The 10,621-nt window shown below is 46.1% G+C and overlaps 1 protein-coding gene across 1 annotated transcript; it reads right to left on the bottom strand.

Moving 5' to 3' along the window:
* Window positions 1-3,905: 3,905 nt before the first annotated feature.
* Window positions 3,906-7,663, bottom strand: CXCR4 (C-X-C motif chemokine receptor 4). The gene is made up of 2 exons (XM_032638454.1): window positions 7,546-7,663; window positions 3,906-5,487 (listed from the first exon to the last, which is right to left on the bottom strand). The coding sequence occupies exons 1-2, from the start codon at window positions 7,558-7,560 to the stop codon at window positions 4,441-4,443; spliced, it is 1,062 nt and encodes a 353-aa protein (XP_032494345.1). The 5' UTR covers window positions 7,561-7,663; the 3' UTR covers window positions 3,906-4,440.
* Window positions 7,664-10,621: the final 2,958 nt, after the last annotated feature.

Genomic DNA, 10,621 nt, shown 5'->3' with positions numbered 1-10,621 from the left:
CTCAAAGTGAATGGTAACTGTTTTTGTTATCACATAGGATTGGGCCTAGAAAAGATAGAGATGTTTGGACTGAATATATTGAGAACATGAGGACATGCCCCAGACCTTGGTGGTTCTGTTTTAATGCCATTTATAGTATACATAGCAGAAAGAGCATAACCCCTTTATTTGTAGTTTAACTCTTTGACTGTGTCCTCGCCTGAAAATGCAGATAGCAATATCATCTAACTGATGGGCTCTTTGTGTGTGGATCACATGTATGAGAGTGCCTGGAATTTAGTGAGCTCTCAATAAATATTACTTTCCTTCTGACAGAGTCAAATATGAGGAAGTAATTCCCTTTGATTAAGAGTTTTGATGAGTTCTAGTTAATTGAACTGTAATATGTAAATCAACTTAATCGTGGACCGGCTCTGCCAGATAAACACCCAGCACCTGGTATGGTTTGGTTGAGCACCTTTATTTGTTTGATTTTGAAAAATTCTTTCCCTTTTTGTGGCTTTCTTAACATTGTGGATCCTCCAGCTCAGCCTTCAAGCAGTTTAGCATTTCCAGTTGAAAGAAGGATTTTCAGAAGGTTTTAGAAGATTTTAATTATGGGACTTAACAGGATTGATTTAAATTAATCCAAATCAGTTGCAGACAATGGAACAATGGGCTGGTACCTTTTATTTTTCAAATAAAAGGAGAAAGATGGGAAGTGTTCCTAGTTGAGTCACAGGCTGTGGTGAGGATTAAATGAGTAAACATTGTGGTCTTTAGAGCGACAGATATTGGGTGGGAACTAGAGAATCATCAGCAGTCACCCTTTACCATGTATTTCCCTTTGTGGGATGTCTTCTTAGAATGGCAGGAAAGCAGAAAACAAACAGAAAGATATGTTTATTATGACAAAGTAACATTGAAATCAGGGTGAAAGAGAATTGTGTGAGTTGAGTAAAGTGGGGGTAAAAAAGCATTGAAATGAGACAGAATAAAGGAGGCAAAAGGGAGACCTTGGGACCCTGTCCAGTGATAATTTCATGAAATTATGCTGGTTGGATGTATCCTTATTCTGATAATAATTTTCATCCCATGGCCATCACCTTAAAAACTTCTCCTCAGTCTTGAACACTGTTGACACTTTGGGCTGGGTAATTGTTGTGGGTGCCTGTCCTGTACATCGTAGGATGTTTAGCAGCATCCCCTGGTCCCTACCCACTAGATGCCAGTAGCACCTCACCTACCCTCCTACCCACCCACCCACCCCCCAGTATGATAACCCAGAATGTTTCCGGACCTTACTAAATGTTCCCTGGGGGGCAAAAATCACCCCCAGTTGAGAACCACTGCTCTGAAAGGATTTGTCTCCACTACTTTATGGGTCCCTGAGGCTCCAACATTCTTCTTAAGCCATTCCTTTGGCTAACTTTTGGATCTCTCCAGCACTGACCAGATAAGCCACTTTGGCAGCCAAGTGGAGACCTCCTCAAAGTGGGCTGGGTAAATCCCCACAATGCCAGGCTCAGTGCCACATTTCCAAGTGTTGGGGCCGCCTAGATTATTTTCTAAGGTAATGTGAATCTTGTCTCCAGCGGTCCTTGACCCTCTTAAGTGAGTATTACCTGGGAATAATGACAACTCAATTCTGTTTGTGGTGCCTTTATTTACTGACGGTAAGCTTGGAGAAAGTCACAGACACTTAGTTGAAATTATTAAAATAAAGCCTGTAGGTTATCCTCTTAAAAGAGTACCCCAGAATGATTACTTGAATATAGTAATCAAGTATAGGCATAACCACAAAAGGAGGCTGAGAAGCCCACAGTAGGGAGAGCTGAATTGCCAAGTGGCATTTTAGGAAAACAAAGGCTTGGCAAGATAAAAACATCCACTTTCCTCCCCAGTTACAGGCTTAATGTTATTAATAACTCAGATGTCATATTTACGCCATTATTGGCAGATGCATACAATTTAAATATTTTAGCTTCCATTATACAACTGGATCTATATTACTGACCTTCAAGGGCCCCATTCATAAGGGATGAGGAAAGGGAACAATCAGCTACTTCATGCAAGGGCTGACCAGCAGACTGGGTTTCCCAGCATTGTCAGACAAACCACCACACAGGGAACGCTTTGGAGCCGCTTGGAAATGGCAGGGTCAGGACAGAGAATGATAGGGGTGGGGGAACTTTCAGGGAAGGGAGAGAGCCAAGGCTTTTATTCTTTTTGAAAAAGAGATATCCCACCTTTGTTCCAAAGGAGAATGAAATATCCATTAAGACTGGTGACACTGGGAATTTTGTTTCAGCTCAGTTCCTTTTGTTGTGACTCCTGGGCAGAGGTGAGGAATCTGGGGTGACAAGGTTTCAAGCTAAGATGAGAAAGAAAAAGAATTCCTTCCAAGGATTTCTTCTATTGTCTCCTCAAGAATAAATATTTATAGAGAAAGTTCAAGTGAAGTCTTTTACAATGGTCACGGCTTTAAGACTAAGCCTTTGAGAGAAAACATGTAAAACTATGCTTAAATGAAGGGTGATCCAATTAGGCTTCCCAGGGTAAAAAACCAAGAAACCTCAAGATAATTTCCTATGTAAAATCTAATTGTGTTCTCAAGTGGAATAGGAATACTACTTTGAATTATCCCAGCTCCATAGACTGCAGCAAAAATGTACAGCCAAATTGGATTCTATTTTAATTAATTAAATTATTTCCCTTCACAGGATCTATAATTTGTCTTCAACAAATGTGATTTGCCTCAGAAAGATAAGACATTGCAATTTTTCCTCCAAAATGGATTTTCTGTGCCAGAAACAATTATGAAAAGTAGACCAAATATTGCCTTATTTATATCCTGGTTATTATCTTTGAGGGCATGCCTGGAGTGCCGTGTGTGTGTCACAAAGTGAGACAGGTATGGCTACCATAGTTCAGAAATTATCTTCGAATGGAGACCGGAGCTGAAATGTACTCAAGAGCTTGGGGCTTGCACAATGGTAGTGTAAATAGCTGCGGGTGATGTTACATAAGACTCCAAAATCTTGTGCAAAACGTGGGCAATGGGGAGCTTGCATCAATGGACCTTTCTTCTGAGCTCTGAAAGCACCAATTTAACTTTTATCTGCTTGGCTGAACCCTTGAGGTGCTAGATGTTGCAATAGATTAAGTGTTGAGATTTGCATAGAAGATATTGCAAGAGGGGTATTTTGGGCATGGTTAATTTTATGAAGAAAACATTCACTTTTGGCTTTTATTTTCAATAGCATTTCAGTTGCCTTATGACCAGGTGTTCTGGGGGACAACAGTGGGTAATGGTTAAGAGCAAGGGCTGGAAGGATGAATGGAGTCAGCTCCTGGTATGTCCCCTTGAAAGTGCAAGTTATGGCAAGTCTCTGAACCTCAGTCTCCTTGCCTGTCAAAAGGGTGTGACGACATCTAGATTGAGAGGCGTAGATGAGAAGAGCATACAATGCCTGGCTGGCACAGACCTGGAGTACACAAGGGGATGATAGTAGTAAAATCTAAAACATGGGATTGCATACCTTTTCTTCTTTATGCACATTTATCCTTTGGGAAGATTATCTTTCATAGGAATATGTACTGGCTGGATATTTCTAAACTTCCATGAGTTAAGAGTGTTAAGACTTCAGATACTGAAGTCACATTACCTGGTTTGAGATATTCATTGTGCTTACTTACTATACTTTGACCAAGTCACTTAGGCTTTCTGTACTTTGGTTTCCTGCTCTACAAAATGTTAGTAGTAATATAACCAGAGCCTATCATAGAGTTGTGATAAGGATTAAGTAAAATATTACAACTAAAATACCTAGGACAGGATCTGACATACCATGCAGGTATCTACTGTTATTTTTGACTTCTGCCAGCCAAAGGAATGTCAATAGAAATCAGAACATAACACTAAGTAGGTTTATCATGTACTTTTATTAACAACTTAATACAAGGCTGTACATTGTAGGTACTGAAATCAACCCACTCCTGCAAACTGAAAAACCAGCATTTCTATACCACTTCAGGCTTTGGTTAAAAGTGCCATCTTCTACAGGCAAAATCACATAGTGTAACCAAACAATTTAAGAGCAGGAAGAGGAAAATGTTCCACTGGAGTGGACAGATTATTTATTTACAAACAGCTGAGGATACTTTCTAGCTTAAGTGATTTCACTATACACTCTGGAATGTTCAGTTCCCTTTTCTACGGTCCTACAATGACATACAGCAACTAAGAACTTGGCCACAGGTCCTGCCTAGACGCTCATCAACATGAAACAACAACAAAAAATATTTATATAAATAAGTCAATTAAACCTCACAAAAACTAAAGGCACACAAGATAAAAAGTCCAACAGTTGATAAAAACTGTACAGTGTTGGTCAGTCTTTTATATCTGAAAAAATGTGTAACTTCAGAAAAAGTTCTTTAATGTATAAAAGTCCAGTGTTAGCTGGAGTGAAAACTCGAAGACTCTGACTCAGTTGAAACAGAAGAATGTCCACCCCGCTTTCCCTTGGAGAGAATCTTCAGGCTGGACCCTCTGCTCACAGAGGTGAGTGCATGCTGGGCAGAGGTTTTAAATTTGGCCCCAAGGAAGGCATAGAGGATGGGATTCAGGCAACAATGGAAAAAGGCTAGGGCCTCGGTGATGGAAATCCACTTGTGCACAGTGCTCTCAAACTCACACCCTTGCTGGATGATTTCCAGGAGGATGAAGGAGTCGATGCTGATCCCAATGTAGTAAGGCAGCCAGCAGGCAAAGAAAGCCAGGATGAGGATAACTGTGGTCTTGAGGGCCTTTCGCTTCTGGTAGCCCTTGGAGTGGGACAGCTTGGAGATGATAATGCAATAGCAGGACAGGATGACGATACCCGGCAGGATAAGGCCAACCACGATGTGCTGAAACTGGAACACCACCAACCACAAGTCGTTGGGATAGAAGCGGTCGCAGATGTACCTCCCATCCCCCTCCTTGACGTTGGCAAAGATGAAATCGGGAATAGTCAACAGGAGAGCAGGTATCCAGACACCAACATAGACCACCTTTTCAGCCAACAGCTTCCTTGGCCTCTGACTGTTGGTGGCGTGGACGATAGCCAGGTACCGGTCCAGACTGATGAAGGCCAGGATGAGGACACTGCTGTAGAGGTTGACTGTGTAGATGACATGGACTGCCTTGCACAGGAACTTCCCAAAGTACCAGTTTGCCACGGCATCAACTGCCCAGAAGGGAAGTGTGAGAACAAAGAGGAGGTCTGCCACAGACAGGTGCAGTCTGTACTTGTCTGTCATGCTTCTCAGTTTCTTCTGGTAACCCATGACCAGGATGACCAATCCGTTACCCACTATGCCAGTCAAGAAGATGATGGAGTAGACAGTGGGCAGAAAGATACGGTTGAAATGGGCATTTTCCTCCCGGAAGCAGGGTTCCTTTATGGAGTCATAGTCTCCTGAGCCCAAGTCATCCTCTGTGTAATTATCTGAAGAGAATATCTGAAAAAGGCAAGGGAATGGACATTCACTTTCAAGTTCAGCAGGCATTCCCGAAGTTCCAAACAATGTTTCTGGTATTTTAAAAAAGCAATTTATAAAAACCAACTCAGCCCGGCCTGCTTCAGGAAATTCTGCTCCCACTAAAGTACTGGGGTCAGAGCACAAGGGAATTATTCTAGACTCCTACAACTCTCCTCCCATCTTCCCCCATAGTCGCTTCATTATATCTCTCATTAGGAGAACCAGTTACAAAATTCTTTGTTCAAAACAAGAGGGCGATGAGATTCTTTGGGTTCCAAAGTCACATCTTTGCTAACTCTTCTGCCCCGCCCACTAGAGGGAAGGAAAAACCTTGGGAGGAAAAAAACCAAAGCAAAACACAAAGAGGCCACTCCTAGGCGGCATGATGGTGGGACTGGGAGTAGAATCTCGTGTTCCGAGGAGCTGGGATTAACTTTCTCTATGAAGATTCGCCAGGAGAGGGAAGAGGGGAGGAAGAAGCACTGCGGAGTCCCTAAGACTCTTACTTTAAGGCATGAAACACTGTTTTCTCCACGACTGTCTAAACACAAACCATTCCGTACTTCAAGCAACACGTAGTGGGGAAGGGAATGCGGTCTTAAACGAAGGGCTTTGGTGCTTGAGGGCGGGGGTGGGGTGTCAGAAGCGGGGAACCCTCACTCCCACCGGCGCCGCTCAGGGGCGTGGGTTTCTCTGCCAAACCCATGTTTATCACTTGGCGCCTTTGGGACGTTAGCGAGCACAGCATTTTAATGGGAGGGGAAAGTCACGGGGTCTGCACCCGTGGTCCTCGCCCCGAGTTTCATTTCCTCACTCTCCCGGGTCGCTTCCCATCCCGCCACGGATCCAGTTAATGGGGTGGGAGGTCTGCAAGCTGGAAACCTCCAGGCGGAGGGCGCGCTGGGGGCCGGGTGGTCCAGCTCCAGCCTTCCGCGCGGTCCACCACGCCCACCGCCGGCAAGCAGTGGCTCCAACGGTTTGGCCCCGCCGCACGCCAGGCGCGGTCCTGCAGGGTGCTGGGGAGAGATTGGGCAGCTCCGCCGCGGGAGCCTTTGAATCGCGCGCCGCTGGGGGAAACGAAAAGCCTCCCTACCAAGGGGATTTCAAAAGGCTCCAGGAAACCACCGACGGTTAACTGGCGCAACCGGGCTCGGTGAGAGCCCAACTGTCCCCACTTGCACCTGCGTGTCTGCGCCACAACTACCGGCAGCACAGGTGCCCTCCCAGCCCTTCACTCCACCCTTAGTCCCCGCCGCGCACACCTCGGGGTGCTGCTGCACCGTGACCGTTTATATACTCCTTCAACTTCTGCACGACCCCCAACTCCAGAAGCCCGGGGCCCACTCGCGGCGCTGGCGACGCCCGCGATGTCTCTCCCTCAATCCTCAGTGGCGCGGGCTGCTCCCGGCCACCTCCCTGATGCGGCCAACGCGCAGACACCTCAGCCAAGCGGCACGGTGGGTCCGCCCTCTGCTCCCAGTGCCCGGGCACTGGCACAGCTCCGCGGGCAGCAGAGTTTAGCGAACACGCGCCCAACACCAAGAGTGGTCCCCAGACGCCTTTGCTCCTGAAGTTAACCAGGGGCACAGTCTCCCTCTGGGAACTCAGCCCCGGCGCGCCGCCCTCCACCTCCAAATTCAGATCATGTAATTCGCTCCAAAAGAAACCCCCGCTCCCCCGAGTAAGAGACCCACGGTCTCTGGCAGCGCGCACATCTTCTCTGCACTTGTGCACAGAATGTTCTGTTTGCAAACAGCGTGCAAACCCGGCGCGCGCCGCAGAACTCAAGGGGGAGACACATGCAGCCACCGAAAACGGTCGTTCCCATCTTTTCTCCTCTACTTAGAAAAAGATTTCAGTCCACCCCCCCCCCAACCCCGACTGTAGCCAAGCGCACGAAAACTCCTTTCTATGCCCCTTCTCGGGGGCACGGGCACCTCCAATATTCTGGTCGTTTCTGCCCGCTCGGAGAGGGGTTGCGCTCTAAATTCATGTGTTTGTAATACGTTTAAGAAAAAGCAGGTTGAAACGACTTACATGGAACCCGTCCATGGTAATCGCTTGCTCTCCAGCCGCGGGGGCTACCGGAGTACTCAAGTCCTAGGAGACACTTTGCTACCTGCTGCCACAGCCAACAAACTGAAGTTTCCAGTCGAAGCTGGACTTTTATAAAAACACGCTCCACGGGCGGCGCATGCGCCGCGCGGGTGGGCGGGAGGGCGGGGCGGGGAGAAAGGCGGGGTGGGGAGGGAGAGGGGCAGATGAGCGGGTGGAGGCCGCGAGGGAGGGGCGAGGGGGTAAGCACTCAGGCGGCCCCCGCAGGCTAAGCCAGGGAAGCCCCTCAGCGGCTCCCTTTAGCTCTAGCTCGCGATCACCTCGTGAGTCTAGAGCTGTGGAGGGCGTCCCGGAGGCGTGCCGCAACTTGGGAAAGCAGGATGCGCCTGCAGGGAGGTTGAAAGCGCGGGCGACCGACGCGTCCCTGTGTGGGGCGTCTATCCTTGCTCACGTGGGTGGCATTCCAGACCCGGGAAGGCTACAGATGGAGACACTGAGGCCCAGAGAGGGGAAATGACTTGCCAGAGTAACCCGACCAATAGGCGGCAATGCTGGCATCGGGTCCAACATCTGACTCCATTCCCTGCTCTTTCAGCACATGCAATCCATTCAGGAAATGAAATAAGTAAAGATTCTTTCTTCAGAGCACAACTGTGTATAACTAGGCATGCACATCCACAGTAATAGTACTAGAGTCAGGAAACACTTTCAGAAGAAGGTAGGATGATTTGGCATAATTCTGGGGGGAGGCTGTGATAGAGAAGTAGGTATGTATTCCCGGGTAACCAATTCGTGAATAGTACTTAAAATATATATATATATATATATATATATATATATATATATATATATATGCTTTGTTCTCTTAGAGAAACTTAGCGAATAGTACTTTTGTAACATATCACAAGGTACTTGCACAGAATCATTCATTCCCACAACACCCTGTGGGTGTTACCATTACAGAGATGCATTCAGTCAACAGATATTTAGTGAGGGCTGACTGCATGCCACGCACTGTTCCAGGCGCTGGGGATACAGCGGTGAACCTGGCAAAGCCCCCAGGCGGAGGAAACAGGAAGGAGCCCTGCAGAGATGATATGCCAGGGTTGGCAGGAGATTCCAAGCGGACTCGAACCCACATCTACCGGCCCCGCATCTGCAGTCCGACCCAATACGGAGGACAAGCCTTGGCAGCGGTAAGAAATTAGGTTGGAGAGCAGGGCGGGGTGGAATTGGGGTGGAGTCTGGACGCTTAACCCCAGACGTCAGGGGTTTGCAGTGGGCGCCCAGACAGTGCTTTCCATTATCGCGCCACTTCCCACCCACGGAGAGCCTGGGTGGGGCCGGGGACCCAGTGAAGGACGGGGCCGAGAATTAGTGCGACCGACCGCAGGCGGGGGTGACCACAGGAGTGACAGCGGGGACCGAGGTGTGAGCGTCAGCCGCCGGGAGAGGTGGTTGCACTGCGACGCGGACTCCAGACGCCTCCCACCCTGGGACCCTCGCGAGAAGAGGGCTTGCCCAGAATGGACCTTAAGCACCACCCCCTTTTTCTTCCAGATGAAACCTTTCAATCTGGAGGTGTTCCAGAGACAGTGGGTAGGCTGGGAACTGTATGTCTACAGAGCATAAGCTTTTCCTCTTTTGTCTGGACCCTTTCCCTAATATTTGTCGGTGAAGGTCCTCATCTACTGAAAGCTGATATTGGAGTTAGGAGGTGGGACTCTCAGAAACTGTCAATTTAGGACACAATAATGATGGGATAAAATCGGACATAATATTATGTTATGTATAATTTTTTTTAAGTCTTAAAAGCACTTTAAATTTTGATAAATCATTAATAAAATGTCGGGATCTTCACATTTCCATAAACCAGGTAGGACAGGCATCCTATCGGCTGAAGGGCTGGAGTTTCAGACAGGTTCCACGGCTTGCTTTTCTTGAAGCTTAGTAGTGGCAGAATGTTTTGACCCAGAATGTCAGCAGCATTGTACCTCAAAACTCTTATCTTCACAATGGCTAAAACCTGAAAAGTGGAATCTCCCAAACCCACCCAAAAAGGGGAGAGAAGGTAAATCCAGAGTAAAATGATTTGCACAATAAATATTTGTTGATTGTTTGCAGACAAAAGAAAGCTCCTTTCCTTTATCTGAGCACTCCTTTACATCCTTTTAGGTATATTGCTAGAAGGAAGAAGATAGTTAAGAGAACAATGAAATGCTATTTCGTGACTATCAAATTAGGCAAAAAATTTTCTTTGCAAAGATAATATTGGGTCTCAGGATTTGATAAGACCAACTGTCTCTCGCCTGTGGCTGGTGGGAATGTGGGTTGGGACAATCCTTTGTGGAAAACACTTTATATTCAGCAGGAACCTTAGAACAGTAATTCCATAAGTTTCTATGGAAACTTATCCTAAAGAAATAGGATTTTGCAACAAAAGTATTCACGTTCACAGAGGCATTTTTATAATAGTGAAGTATCTGAACAGCCCTAAGTGTCCACTGTTAGTAGAATAGCTGAGAAAACGTTGGTACATCCATATGTGGAATTCCATATGCCCATTGCAAATGATGTTTGCAAAGAATTTTTAATGACAGAGGAAAATGCTTATGAAACATTAGGTACAAAAACCAGGATTCCAAACTGTGTATATAGTGTGATCTCAGTTATGTTAAAATTAGGAGAAGGTTGGAAGGAAAGCCAAAGTGTTTATAGGAGTTTTCATTGGGTACAGAATTATATTTGATTTTTTACTTTGTTCCTTGCGTTTTACTGTGCTTTCCAAATTTCCTATAGATGTGAAACATTTTCATGTTCAGGAAAAAGTCAATATGATAAAAAAGGAAACAATCCTTTCTCATACCTTTCCACTTCCTAAAGTATTCGCTAGACATGATAACTTTTTCTATGATAGTCGTCCTTTCCTCTTTCTAAGGAATGGTCTCAGGTCATTTTCCTCTGGGCTAATCCTACCTGAACTGATTTTTTAAATGCTCTGATGTTCTTAAAAACAAAGCAGAACAAAAAACTCAAACATTTATTGAAGGCTTGTAAT

Source organism: Phocoena sinus, chromosome 7 (genome assembly GCF_008692025.1).
Source record: "Phocoena sinus isolate mPhoSin1 chromosome 7, mPhoSin1.pri, whole genome shotgun sequence".
In the NCBI taxonomy this organism is placed as follows: Eukaryota; Metazoa; Chordata; class Mammalia; order Artiodactyla; family Phocoenidae; genus Phocoena; species Phocoena sinus.
The sequence above is the reverse complement of the archived record's forward strand: the minus strand, read 5'-3'. Positions and strand labels throughout refer to the sequence as shown.